We start from the raw sequence: 15,892 nt of genomic DNA on the forward strand, positions 1-15,892 counted from the left end.
AATCAAGTTGAAGAAACTGATTACATATTTTTTCATAATTAACCCACATTGAATGCTATTTGAGTTTACTGTCTTTATTCTTGCATGATGGGGATATCTGATATTGTTGTCCTGTAATCTGTTTTTTTCTTTCTTTTTTCAATTTAGCTTATTAATCAAGCCAAGCATATCATTTGTCTGTAAGCACTGTCACGTTTTTAAACCTGAGCATACTGATACTGTCATTTTTTTGGTCATTTTTATTGCTGAACATCCCTCCCAAAAAGTATAGTAGCAACTATTCGCACCTTTCAGGTGGATGAAGTGTATCTGTAACTGGTCATTGTAGCCTTATTTAAATTGTAAGAGCCATTTACACTGCTGACCACCTCGTTGACACCTTATTGTGGCAACTTCTCTCTCTCTCTCTCTCTCTCTCTCTCTCTCTCTCTCTCTCTGATCTATTTACCCAATGTGTGAAGAAAAAAAAACATTAACAAGTAAGTAGGCTATCATTTTTGTGAGGGAGGAAATCGCGGGGGGGTCCGCGGGGGGGTCCGCGAAAAAAACAACAACTATCTAATCTAAAGTAAACATCACATCCCTCAAGTCATTCTCATTCAAATATGCCATAACTTTTACTTCAAAATCGATTATAATAGGCCTACTTTACCTACAGATAAAAACACTAGTGATATTCAGTGGGATTTAAAAATGGCGGAGCTGGTTTCAGTCTCCTATGTTTACAGACAGACCAAAGTAATCCAGAGCCAGGGATTACCCAATCAGCAAATAGGTCCCGCCCCATGGTCCCGCCCCGTTCCTGTTGATTGACAGACGGCGATGTCAAACCATTATCCTGTAAATGGGAGCCATTCTTTTGAAAAGACAGCATGAAATAAAAGAACCATTAAATAAATAACAAAATAAATAAATAAAAAGCACAATTAAATGAAAAACACTAGAAAATAAATACATGTATTTATTTATTTATTTGCATTTTTTATTTATATCATTACGTTTTTTATATATTTCATTGTGGTATTTGTTATAACATTTTTGGACCAATGTACCTTATGAAATAGCTAAAAGTGGCAACATGTAATATATATAGGTTGAAATTAAAAGTCACAATGAAATAAATATAAAACGCAATAAAATAGAAAACATTACACAATAAATAAATACATTTATGTATTTAATTGTATTTTTTATTTATTTCATTGTATTTTTATTTATATCATTGTGTTTTTTATCTAATTCATTGTGGATTTTATTAATTTCATTGCGATATTTATTTTTTAATTTTTGGACCTATGGACTTGATTAAATAGCTAAAAGTGGCATCATGTAATATATATAGGTTGACATTAAAAGTTACAATGAAATAAATAAGAACCACAAAGAAATAAATAGAAAACTCAATGATATAAAAAAAAATACACAATAAATAAATAAATATATTTATTTCATTGTATTTTTTATTTATTTAATTGTATTTTGTATTTATATCATTGTGTGTATTATTTATTTCATTGTGATATTTATTATTTAATTTTTGGACCTATGGACTTCCATAGTCGGGGACACAACAGCGTCTTTAGCAGCAGGTGTTGGCTTCCAATGTGTGTGTGTGTGTGTGGGGGGGGGGGGGGGGGGGGTGTTGAGGAAATTGGGCGATGCCTACAGACCGTAGCATAGTAGGCTACGTGTGCCTGCCAAAGAGTAGCATCAGCGCAAGCACTAACACGCTAATCATCTTTCCCATATACCCAGTGAAGTTTTAATTATCACACACGCAGTGATCCGCAGGGAGTGAGGCGGGAGCCGGGATAATTTACACATTACGTGGCGAGTGTCAGCCTGCCTTCACCCCGAGCCAGTAACTCCCTGCTCACAGCTACATTTTTTTGGTCACACTGTTTTCAAGCTTCTTTTTTTTTCCTTTTCCATTCATTTTATTTTATTTATGCACTTTTTTAATTAGTTCATAGTTCATTAAAATGTATGACTTCCAAGAGAGAGAGAGAGAGAGGGAGAGCGAGAGAGAGAGGAGCAGAATGGATGTGTGTATATTCTGTCTCTCTCTCTCTCTCTCTCTCTCTCTCTCTCTCTCTCTCTCTCTCTCTCTCTCTCGCTCCTTTTTCTATGTTTTTATCTACCCTGTCCTCCTTTATCCTTCCCACCCTTATTCAATCACTCATTCCCATGCCTGGCAGAAACAATTAAAGCCCTGTTGAAAAGTCAGTGTTTGTTCATGCACACGCACACACGCACACGCACACGCACACACACACACACACACACACACACACACACACACACACACACACACACACACACACAGCCCCCCCCCCCTCCCTTCACTGCAGGCCCAGGCTGTGTTTTGGGGTTTTTCTTATTTCCAAACACACTCATTAAATATGACACAATAACAATACCATACGTTTCCGGGCCCTTCCAATAACAATCGGTAAGGGAGGAGCGACTCAGAGTGACAATAGCACCATAAAACCATTCCCACGGTAATGTGCATCCATGAGGGGGGTGCAGAAATGAGAGGGCGGTGGGTGCAGAATGGTCTAGAACACAGCAACATCCTCACTGTCTTGTTACACTTCGTCTTACGATTAGTGTCATGCGTTGGAAACAGCCAATCTAAAAGCTCAAAAAACGCACCGCGCATTTTCGCCTATAATAATGACATGCCAAAAAATAGCGACAGCAAGTTAGAAAAAGGTTAACTCTGACAGCGTAAAGGTTGAGACTGGAGGTAATGTTTTTACCTGTGCTTAAAGGAAGGTATACCCACACAGTAAAATCCTGCGTGTTAATTTGGGGCGACCACATGGGCTCTAATGGGCTCACCCGGTTCGATTCCCGGGCCTGCCAGACCATTTTATTACATGTCACTCCCCTCCAGTACTCTTCCTCTGAGTTTCCTGTCTTTCTTTCAAATAAAGGATCAGACAAAGCCCTTTAAAAAAAACATCTGAGTGTCAAATTTAACTCTTGTTTGGTCCCTCAAACATCCACATTAAATCTCTGAGCTGCACTCACTGTCCCGGTTCTCTACAATGCTTTTTTCCCCCACCATAATTAAGACATACGGTAAGAAAGCTGCAAGGGAGACATGGCAGGGAGGCACACGAAGGCTTCCATCCAACGACCAGCGGGGGTACATTGTGGTATTGCAGGCGAGCGTCTCTTAACCCATTCAGTCCTGGAACGCATCTACAAATGTCTTCTAAATCCTAAACAGGTTTCTGAAAAACGTATATTGTTATAAAATCAGTGGAGCTCAAACTTTTTCATGTCAAGGACCCCCAAAATGATATGTATTTGGCCACCGACCCCTATCTTAAAATATTTCGTTCCAGGGACCCCCCAGAAGCAAAGATTTGAGTTACAAATGTTCGCTTTGAAAAATATATATTCAAAGATTTGCACGAAAAAGTATAACATGATGGTTATAGGTAAAATCTAAAATGACACATGCGTTCCCGGATTGAATGGGTTAAAACTCACTGTCACCATTGCACGCTTTGACTTTTTCACTGTGTCTGAAAGTGATTAAAGACCCAGAGGGAGCTCAACCAGCTCTTCTTTATAAAAAGGGTAAATAACAATGCATATTGATTTGAGCTAATACGGTTCATCTGCCAGCATCCTGGAGGGAGGGGCGCGTCGACTCGCTCACACAGCGCCTTTGAGTAAGACATCTTTTTATTAATGTTTTTGATCGATGAAAGGGTCTTTGCTGTGGGTGTCTCGTATAGACATATATGGGATAGATGAACAATGAGAACTTATACGTGATATTCTTATTTTGGCTCTTGTGTTACAATTGTTTAAAAAAAAACATTCCCTTTGTGTAAATCGTGCCTATTGTGCAGTGAATATAACTTTGTATAATTATGTTTTTCGTGTCTTACAATCCCTTAAGGGATGAGTAAAAAAATATTAATTCATTATTTCATATACTGTACTGTACGTATACATTATGTTAGTAATGTGCTCCATATGAACAGCTTGATGGCGATGGAGACCGTGAGAGAGTAAAGGCTTCATGAGCCTCTGGTAATTGTTATAGTCGCGACGTGGCAGCAATCGGCGGGATGGACGTGCGCACGCGCATACGAAGTGTCAGATATGCAGCGGAATTAGTGAGTCACTTGGGTTATGGATGAGCTGACGAACACCCTGGTTGAGCCATGTAGAGGCTGAGATCCAGGGAGAGGAGCAGAGGGGGTGAATGTGGTCCACTGTATCCATCATCCAGGCTTGTTGACAGGGTTTGGGAGGGCTCGGCACGCGCCGCGACCTTCAGACCTCCAGGGCTGCGCAAAACTCAGCAATGACCCACAAATATCCGTCCGTGCGTATCGTGAGCTCCCACCCAATGTAGTATTTATTCATGATAATTATTTAACAATGAATTGATTGACTGACTTCTGACAAGGGCCACGTTTTAATAATTAATTTTAATAATTATAAGCTAACAAGAGAGACAATTAATCATAAAGATCATAGCAAAATCATTCCTAGATTTAATGATTTTTAAGGCTTCATAAATGGGACTTAGTGGGGGGAAGCAGAGATGCAGGAAATAATTTATAGTCAAAAGGCTTTAGCATTGATTTTGTGCTCTCAAACGAAAAAGCCAAAGTCGAAACACATGAGGTCTTTTTTCAGTGCACTCATGACAAACAAGCAACATGTTTTGGGGTCTTCCTCAGGCAAACTAATGTTCTGTAAAGTTTTTCAAGGCACACCAAAGCCTGGTCTTAACGACATGAACCCTAGTGTCGCAATACTGGAGCGAACATTTTGCCAAAAAATATCTATAAGCTCACAGATCGGCTCTTTTCGGCACAGAGATGGTGTCGTGATGCAACATGAGCTTGTAGATTGGATATTTTCGAATAGCTGAAGTATAAAACAAGGTTAAGGGGTTAAGCCATTCCCTGCTCTATCAATCAAGAATAACTTGAAGAACATATCCCTTTATGTCCCCTCATTTAAACAGGGAATTAACTGAGCGTTTGGCATGTTTTGCAGGAAAGGTAAGAAATGAATGACTAAACTACGTAAGTGAAATCTTGGGTAGGAAGGATGGATGGATGGATGGAAGGAAGGATAGAGAGGAGGAAAGCAAGTTCTCCAAAGCTCAAGGGTGCTCTTCTTACATTCTTTGGTGTTGCGTGGTGCATTCTGACAGGAGTGACACACCTTCCCATAGAGGTTCCTGGGTCGGTTCTCCAGAATGTAATACCTGAGGAGACAGAGAGAGAGACAACACGGTGTTCATTACAGCGCTGGTATAGGAAATACACATTTCCCCCAAGAAGAATAAATGAAAGTCTGCACTCGCTTTTCAAGTTCAATAGACTGACCGATCTCTACTCTCATTATCTCGGCTAACGCTCGCTTTGAACTGCGTCGGAAGATTTAACCCCGCGGGCCTCTGAAGTAGCCTTTAATGGATCTCATATGACTTCACACTCTCCATGGTATTCATGTGGTCTGTTCCCCAAACCACCAGGGATCCATTAAGCCACACCTGCAGAGCCCCCTGAACCTGACTCCTGACCCGCGCACCTCTCCCAACCACACCTGCACTCGGCCCATAAAAAAAAAAGCGGAGATGAGGAACAAAAACTATACAGATGGTGAAAGGCTAAAAAGATAGAAGCGTTTTCACGCCGTGGCTCTGCAGGAGGCTAGCCGTTAGTAAGAGGGTGTGTGCAGGGACGTGCACAGATAGAGTCTAGGTGGTGCTAGAGCAACCTGCCCTTTGCCCTCTTGACCAGAAATGCCCTTTTGGAAAAAAAAAAAAAGTTTTTTTTTCCCAGTTTACAGCAGGGGTCTTCAACAGGGGGTCCGGGACCCCTAGGGGGTCCTCAGAGTTACTACAGGGGGTCTGCCAAATCTTTATGTGATATGATTTTTCTTTTTACCATAACCACTCGAAACCTAGCATCCCTTTTCTGAGGAGAACTTTAGCCAAAAATAGCAGATCTACAAGCGCACAACGTCTCTGCGAGGCGTTGTGGGCTTGTAGATCGGCTATTTTTGGCAAAGAGGTATAGGTGTAGAGGGAAAAAAAGAGCAGACCAAGTAAACAAAAAATTATAATTTACTTGAGCACCTGCCCCTCAAAATGTATGTGCACGCCACTGGGTGTGTGTGTTTGTGTGTCCCTGGAGCTCATCATGCATTTGTACCTCCACCACGTAATTATGTTATATACTTTTTGAAATATTTATATATTATATATATATTGAAATATAATATTTCAAATAGGGCTGAAACCTTACTCAATACATCATAGATATGTCATGTACCGTAGATAACTGACATCACATGCTCGCCACATGAAGTCCGGGATCCACATGGTGGTCACGGCCGTTTCCGTGTGGATCCCAAGATTCACACGATTCAAGAAAGAAAAAGTAAACTAAAAAACTGAATGATTTGATCAAAGTGAACACAGTCGTTTTGCCGGCAGGTATTTTGCAAAAAGCACGCGTACTCTTCCTCGTGTGCCAGACTATACAGACAGTACCACCATGGGACATGAAAAATGGATTTCGCCTCAACAGGAAGCAGGCGAGGTGAAGAGTTTGACTCGCTGAATATAAACTTTAATTGACGTCCCGAGGGGACAAACTGTACCACGTACAGTTCTAGCTCAGAGCCAGGCGTCTGTCAAGAGGCGGGGGCGAGAGAGCCAGGGTTGGGCAATTAACCGAAAATATACCGAAATTGATATGTAGAACCAATAAACGTCTTGGTGGATCGAATAATTGAGAAGCAGGGTGTTTTAAATATCATTTCTTTTTACATTCTTATGTCAACAAATCGACACGGACAAATTCAAAGATCTTTTATAATCGACTAAATTGATTAGTCTGATTAACCATTTACCCTGTATTATACTTTGTTGTACAATGGTGACGTACAAAAATAGTGAAAATAGGCTACAATCTATCTACAATGTGACACGTTGTGAGCTTTATTAATCATCGTTTATTAATCATAATCGAGCCAAAAGTTTGAAATAATCATGATATGATATTGATTTGAAGTCATACTGCCAAGCCCTAGTCTGACATGTTTTTTTAGTTGAGTTGAAATGGCTGTAAATAATTCTTGTTTCAGTGTGAGAGTATGAGTGGTGTGTGTGTGCAGTGTCCCGAAAAGCCTGAACATGTAAAGAAAGTCTCTGTAGGCCTATTTCAAATGAAAATCCATCCCTGCTGTGAATGCGTACGCTTTTGTTCATTGTCTTCCGAGTCTACAATCTACAGTCAGTGTACAAACCCCATTCAAACCAGTTTGTAGAATAATACTGCACTTATTTTTATGAAAATCCTAAAACCACAGAAAAAGTAGCCTTTTTTTAAGGTGATTGAAGGTCTGAAAATTAGAGCACATGTAGCCTGTAGATTGGCTATTTTTGGCAAAGAGATTTGGTATAGAGGGAAAAAAGAGAGGACCAAAAAGCCGATAACAAGTCAACTAAGTATTAGTTTACTAATTATATACAGTGGAGGGTTTAAGTGGTTAATGTTGATGGTAGTGTAAGACTTCTCGCCAGGCGGCAACTGCTTATTGAGTGTGAAAGCATTAGGCAAATCAACTGATAAACATGTCCATGGATGCTAGCACGCACTCGTGTGCACGCACGCACACACGCACGCACGCGCACGCACGCACGCACGCACGCACACACACACACACACACACACACACACACACACACAGACGCACACACACAGACGCACGCGCACAGAGCTCCTGTCGCTCTCATCATAGCTGTCTGGTTTGGTTCTGGGCAAGTTCCAGCACTTAACCACTAAACCCCAGCATGCCTATTCTGGCGGGAACATTCAACAAAATAGCAGATCTACAAGCTCGGCTAATTTTGGCAAGGAGTTTTGGCATAGACGGAAGAAAGCTGTACCAGTGAAGTTGTAACTGTACTTGTTTCACTACAGAATAGAGGGTGTAAGTGGTTATACCCCAGAGAGAGGCAGCAAGAATATCAGAGGACTTCAAGGCCTGTTCCGTTCTGAGTCAAGCATGTATGGACCTCCAGTATAGCAGCGCAGACTCCTAACTTGCACACGTACAGTATATGCTCAACAAGCACAGCGTTCATGGCATCTTTCCCATAACGATCAAAGCGATCCACAGCAAAAGCAATCCATGATATTAGGGAGTCCTGCCATGCCAGCCAACACAAGGGGCAGCCAGGAAGGACTGAGTCAGTCAGGAACACCTCCATTTGAAACGACATGGCCAGATTACACTGTATATGAGTATAGATACTCCTGGTCAAATATTATGAGTTAAAAAAAACTTAAAATTACAAATTGCAATTTGTACATTTTTTTTATATCAATGCATTGGCTGTAGTGAAATCTACTGAAATTTACATTAAAAAAAGAAAAGGTCAGGAGAAAATGTTGTGATGCAACTCGTTGTGAGCTTGAAATGTTCACTATTTGAGCCAGAAATGTTCACTATTTATTTTATAGAAGATGTGTGGTATTTATTTTAAAGACATAAGGTCCTTGCACACACAATCCGATGCAATTATTTTTTGGAGACAATTGAGTTTTTACGCATCCGTCAAAACGCTGGAATCAAACTGGGTTTGATTAAAAATATCACGCACCACCTTCGTCGAATGGCAATTTCAGTAGTACTAGGTGTGCACGATGTCATAGAGAAGCATGTGTTCATTGTAAAAAATGTCATCGTCTGTATTTTTTCTGTGCGAAAAAATCTGATTTTGTACAAGGGGCTTTACACTTACACTTAGTCATAGATATTTTATTGTCCTCGGAGAGGCAATTTGTGGTGCAGCACCATGCCTTCCACATTTACTGTAAGAGAATAGAGGATTATGGGGATTGGAATGAAATACGACTGCGTGAAATATGTGGTAGTTCATTTCCTTTATACTAAGCTACTCTGAACAACTCTCTACTCAAGTAGTGTCAAAGCACCCAATTAAGATCCTGTTAAAAAAAACGGACATGAAGAGGTGGTTGGGAACGACTGACTTTGCTTTAGGGGTGGGAGGGAGTGATTGAAGAGCGGAGCACCACAACATGGGGCAAGACCCCATCAATCACCCAATAAAGGAAAAGAGAGAGAGAGAGAGGGGTAGGGGACAGATTCAGGGGGTGGGCGGGTGGTGAGTGTGTGTGGGGGGCAGGAGGATGGAAAATGTGGGGAGGAAGATGAATGGGAAGAGGAGAGAGGAGAAAAGAGGGTCTGGTAACATTTTAATGTCCTTTATTGACTCCATGTTCTGGTGACAGTCATGCCATTCCTAATGGCAGCTGTGCAACTGTTGTGGATAGAACGGCCAATGCACGGATGTGTGGTGGTTGTGTGTGTATGTGTGTGTGTGTGTGTGTGTGTGCGCGCGCGCTTGCATGTGTGCGTGTGGTGAATAGGGGGATATATTTGAAAACAGGGTGGTCCGGTCATGTCGTTTCAGTGCCACTTTGAAGCATGTGTGTGCTCGTGCTGTAGTATACATTCACACGTTTACATAATCTTTGTATATTATGTATGGTATACATTATTGGGTATGTATGGTAGTACGGTATGCAATACAATATATATATATATATATATATATATATATATATATATATATAGGGTCATTAAAATGTGCCTTTAGTAAAATGAGTGTGTTAACGCATGCGATTAATTCAAAACATTTACCGTGTTAATAACACAATTATGAAATTCACATTAATGACATGCATTGCATTAATGTGCATAACATTTTTAAGTGGACGTCATACTCTTATGTATTTTTGTGGTGTGACACCAACCGTGAGTTCTCCTATGATGACACGCATGCACGCACACACACACACACACACACACACACACACACACACACACACACACACACACACACACACACACACACACACACACACACACACACACACACACACACCATTGCCCACATGGAGCTGCCCTGCTTCTCACTCATACAGTAGTGCTGCTCTAAGCTCTTGTTTCTCTGTGTCACAGTAAGTCACAGACTTTTGTGTCATTGGTTGTAGTGTCTAGGTCTTGTATTTCTATGTATTATGTGACCTGGTCTAGTATTCTTGGTTCTATGTTTCAGTTTGCTTTGCCAGCTGTATCTCATTTGTAATCACCCCTCATGTGTGTAACAGTCTTTTGTGCCCAAGTCAGTCCTTGTTGAGTCAATTGTCTCGTGTCACCAGTAGTCTGTTTGGGATGTTCTTGTTCATGTCTCCTGTATTAAGCCATTAAGACCGGGGAAAAGCATCCTTGTCATTTTTAGATTTCTTTGGCTATTAAAAAGATTTGCAGATCTACAAGCTCATGTGCCACACTATGAGCTTGTATATCTGCAAAAAATATATATATCTTGAAATGTTTTGCAAATCTTTGAATATATTCTTTTTAAAGCAAACAGTAACCCAAATATTTGCCTCTGCGGGGTCCCTGGAACAACATATTTTGAGATGGGGGTCCATGGGCAAATACATAACATTTTGGGGGCCCTTGACATGAAAACGTTTGAGAACCACTGATTATATTATAGCAACATACGTTAAAAAAAAACTGAAGCAAAGATTTGAGTTACAAATGTTCGCTTTAAAAAAAAAAGATTCATGATTTTTCAAAAATTGCCAAAGTATGATATGATGGTTAAAGTTGTTCAAATCTAAAATAACAGATGCTCTCCCGGTCTTAATGGATTAAAACACCCAGTCATGGCGTTTGGGTTCCTCACCACACCAGCATGTGACAGTTTGCTCAACTTGAGAATAGTTTGCTGGTGCCGTTCAGTATGACAAGAAGATGACAAGCGCACAGAGACTCTGCAATACTGTTTTGATTGACAAATATGAGAAGGTGATTTGGACTAAATTCAATTAATATTGTGCTTCCTGTTTCAATCTCTCCTTGGCGCGATTTGGCTTGATGTTTCAAAATGGCCAGAAAACAGTAAGAGTGCTGTTCGGAAATAAGTCACATTTGAGGAAAATACTAACAAGGAAAGACAACGATACAGTTAGCCCATATGCAAGTAATACAGAGCAGTGCAGTGCCAACTGTGGCTGCTGACATTTGCTGCACTACTGTGCAACAGAGTATGACAATGATAATGGTGTTTGATTAAAATCAGACAATAAAGTAATGATGATCACATTGGCTAAACTGTAATCTGCTAGTTGGTCGTCCAGAATGACACATTCCCCCTGTCCCTTCAGTGTGGGATTTGCATTTGCATTCAGTAGCTGCATCAGGAGTCTGCAGTGACTTTGCAAACAGCACTGGCCTATACTTCAAAGAACCATTTGACAGTTAAGCTATCACTTTAAGTAGGCCTGCCAATATGAGCGACAACCTTGGAAAATATCTTTTTTATATATATACTCTTTTGGGATTTTTTTGTAAACTGTAAAATGTAAAATATCATTTTTGGCAGCATTCAGATTCTCACTGTTTTCAGATGTACAGTATTAACAGAACAGGGTGCTGCTTCTTTACAGCAGAGGCCAAGGTGACATTTTGGGGTATAAGTACAGCATATCCACTTCTCCAGGCACCACCACAAGCACTATATACCTCTTTAGTGTGGATTCCAAATTAATGTGGTGGTAGTTTAAATATATATGATATGATATGATATGATATGATATGATATTATATTATATTATATTATATTTATTATACTGTATGTATTATATTTATTGTATTATATATTACAGTATATTGCAATCAAAGACAGCAGTGGTACATTACCAGTTCAGTTACGGTGCTTGCCAAAGGCACACAATTAAACTGTATGTATACGTCATTGTATGCATGTCTGCTGTTTTGGCATATTTAAGCTATACAGTGAAATGCACATCCAATTGGGTGCACTTGCCAATACAATGAACTGAACACTGAACTAGTTGTTGGTGGCTGTGTGCTTCTTACCCCGGCAGGCAGTGGCCACACTCCGCATCGCTGTCGGTGGTTCCTTGTGAGAGCACCGTTGCCCTGTAGAGGGCATCGCAGTCTTTGTGACGTCGGCAGATCTCGTACTTTCCCTTGGAGTACTTTCCTTGCGGACACGGCACGCAGGCAAAGTCTTCATCCTTCACTCCATAGCCACACGCCTGCAAGGAGACACAAAGAGTACACAGTCAAATCTTTTGAATTATTATTCCCCCTCCAATTTAGTTATTCTAGGCATGGCAGCCATATTGGCAAGCATTGTGCCACTGAATTTTTGCTTCCTTCACAGGTGTTTCCAATGACACTAATTAAGGCTCTCTCTGTTCCGTTTAGTGTAGCAGTCCAGTGAGCCAACAAGCACAATATCGTCCGCACCCTGTCTCTGTTTGACCAGAATGGAACACAACCTTAATTAGTGTCATTGGTGACAGTGGTGAAGGAAGTGAGAAGAAGTGGCCCAATTTCTTGCCAATGCGGCAGCCATGCACAGGGCCTGTGCAAGGCTGCCGCAAGTCTCCATGGTGGTGAGCAGTTCCTCAGTGTTAAAAGTCCTATTATTTTGAAGTTTCAGTCTGAAACGGTAGCCTGTATGTTTCTGAACCAATCAGATGCCAGAGTGTGAAGCATTTTTATGTTACTACTGTACGTTGCTTATTTCTAACCTAAAATGTTTTCTGATACATATTTTAGTGTATACTGTTTAAAACGAGTAATGAACCGTCTGGCCGTCATCTTGAGTTAGATAAAGAACGTAGCAGCCCAACAATGTCTCCCTAATTAAAATCAGGTGCGAGTGGAGGAACAGTATGGGAATCAAACTGGTGAATGAAATTAGGCCGCAGTCATCATATTATGACTGCTGGTATGCTCTAAAAGTGTGAGAAAAAATAATAATTTCACCACGTCTTTAAGGGTAAGGAGTAAAGGTCAATTGGGTTACATTTGAACTGTCTCTGAGTTACAGATGGAAAAATTAACACAGAGGATTTGACTGTGTATGGATACAGTACATGCATGGAAGTATGTGAATGTGATACGCGGGGGCGTGCAGAAACTCCCACAAACAAACAAAACACACACACAGACACACACACACACACACCGAATGGTACAGTACATGTGTCGGGCATGTGTTTACAGAATCTAACACGAAGGTTGGATTAAGAGCATGGATTCTTTCTCTTCGAATCAATTCATGTGCATAAATTTGATCTCATGTTGTTAGAAGGCCTCAACACTCAACGACGATAAATGACATACTTTTCCGGACAACTATGGTGTGGTCACACAGAGACACACACTCACATCTGTTTGTTCTCTGCGTCCTTAGTACTGTAGATCTGACATACTTGTTCTTGGCCGAAAGAAGAGAAATTTGATTGGTCACAGAGGTCCTCATGCGTGTGTGTGTGTGTGTGTGTGTGTGTGTGTGTGTGTGTGTTCCATGCCTGGTACTGTTTAAGATGACCAACTCATCACTCTGTTGTCTCGCATCCATTTCCTCTTGTCTCCTCATGTTCAAACCACCACAGTGGGGAGGCTCAACAATCAGCGCCCCCCACATACACGCACACACACACACACACACACACACACACACACACACACACACACACACTCATGCACAGACATACGTGTGCTCACACATATACTTTATATACATTCACCCACGCACACAGAACAATAAACCATACACACACAAATCTTTCTCTTTCTTTCTCTCTCTCTCTCACTCACTCTTTCATCTTTCCTGTCTCTTTCACTTTCATCCGTCCATTAAATCATGTCTTTTCTGCGATGCTACCCACGTAGCTCGAGGCTACATCCAGTCTTAAAGAAACCCAATATTCCGCCCATTCTCTTCTATTCCCATACGTGCCACTCTGATCGTTTGATATAAAAAATAAAAATAAAACATTAGCCTATCGGCAGGATCCTGTCCCTTCAGATTAAAGCGGCCTTTGGATCTCTCCGGGAATAAGATTGGCCTGGCTCAACTCTGCTCGTTCACATAAAGCTTTTCCAGACCAGATGAAAATCTCTCCCTGTCTTTTCAAAGCATTTTTTTCCCTCCCTGTTGGGCTTCCATATCTGGCTGGTAAAGTGAGGGGCACGACTCACCAGTACGGCTAATACGTTACGACAGGAACGACTAAATCCAGGCGTTTGCACTCCAAAGCACCGAATGTTTTAGGAACACCTAAGTACCGCGCTTCGCCCACCTTCTTGCGCATACCGTGTCTCAAAAGTAAAAGCTCTGTCTAAACCCCCCTCCCCCTCTACCAGTGATTGAAGTGGTTTTAAGGGGGGAAATAGGTAAAATAGCACCGTAGATTTTCACCTGGATTTACCTGGTCAATCTGTTTCATCCAGTAAGCACTGCAGGTGTTCCTGCCTGGTATTATATTGGTTATATCCCAGTCTGCAGTGTGGTCGTCTGCCATTTCTACCCTTGATGATCACTGTGGGTCCCTTTGATGTCTTGATCACCGTTTGATGTGTTACAGTAATGTGCTCTCTCTCTCTCTCTCTCTCTCTCTCTCTCTCTCTCTCTCTCTCTCTCTCTCTCTCTCTCTCTCTCTCTCTCTCTCTCTCTCTCTCTCTCTCTCTCTCTCTCTGTGTGTGTGTGTGTGTGTGTGTGTGTGTGTGTGTGTGTGTGTGTGTGTGTGTGTGTGTGTGTGTGTGTGTGTGTGTGTGTGTGTGTGTGTGTGTGTGTGTGTGTGTGCATGTCCTCTCCTGTGAAGTGTTTGTCCTATTTTATCCTATGATTAGAAGGGTGTTTAAGACACGCACATTTGCGCACGCACACACACACACAGGGGGAAAGCACAGAAGCGAGACACAGAGACGTACTGCAGAGAGATTGCAATAACAAGTGAATTACAGACTGTAGCGCTCACAACATCAGACAGGGGAAAGTCAAAATAACCCAACTCCTTTTCTTTCTCTCTCTCTCCCTCTCTCCCTCTCTCATCATGCCTGATTGAATTGCTCTTTCTTCTCTTCTCTGTGTTTTGATGGGCTCCCTACTCAAAACAGCCAAATTGCTTTTTCACGGGTGCGACTCTCTGTATTTATCGGAGCGGGGCTATCATTGTCATTGCCTTCAAATTGAGGAGGGGAGTGGATCGTTTTGTTTTTACAAGTTTAAACAGAGCGGGTGGCTCTGACAGCGAGCGCTGTCCCGCTGTGATCCGGCTGTGTGGGTGTCAGACACATGGAGAGCAGAGCAGTCAGAAATGAAATTTAAAAAGGTGAGAGAGCAACTGTAATTTGCACTGACAGAAAGGAAGGAGAGAAGAGAAGATCGGCAAGATAGGGCCCTTTGGGCATTAATAATAAAAAAAATAAAAATAAACATTAAAAGTTGAAATATGGAGATACAAGGTTTCTGCCCGACAGCAGCAATATAATCAAGCATAATAAAAGTAGAGTGAGGTTGCGCAATCAGACAGCAGCAGCTCAGAATGAACACGGTATTTCCTATTTGTGACAAGAGAGGATGCTAGTAGTTACTACCAGAGAGCCCAGACAGGCCTATAGCTGCCACAACAGAACAGAGCCAATGTTGCCATGTCTGCCAATTATAAGCGACTTTGAGCTTGTTTTTCTGTAAAGTTGCTTGTAAATATTGGTAGTTGCGGGTTGCGTTATTTTATTTATTTAAACCAGTGGTTCTCAAACATTTCCAAATAAAGGACCCCCAAATGAATATGTATTTGTCCACGGACACCCCCTTCCGGGAAAGAAATTGACCCCCGTACCAGATTTGTGTTGTTAAACAATATTAAAAATGTTTCTTTCATGATTTTTTTTGAAAATAGCAGATCTACAAGCTCACAACGAGTCGCATCGCAACACCTTGTGAGCTTGTAGATCTGCTATTTTC

General features: G+C 41.2%; 1 protein-coding gene across 1 annotated transcript in view; it reads right to left on the minus strand.

Annotated features, from left to right (window-relative positions):
- edar (ectodysplasin A receptor) overlaps positions 1-15,892 on the minus strand; it is a 61,901-nt gene that overhangs the window by 19,219 nt on the left and 26,790 nt on the right. Inside the window, 2 exon segments of the mRNA XM_084084001.1 lie at positions 5,169-5,254; positions 11,983-12,164. Coding sequence (XP_083940127.1) covers positions 5,169-5,254; positions 11,983-12,164 — 268 coding nt within the window.

This window comes from Gymnoscopelus microlampas (genome assembly GCF_963454915.1).
Source record: "Gymnoscopelus microlampas genome assembly, chromosome: 17".
NCBI classification, from domain to species: Eukaryota; Metazoa; Chordata; class Actinopteri; order Myctophiformes; family Myctophidae; genus Gymnoscopelus; species Gymnoscopelus microlampas.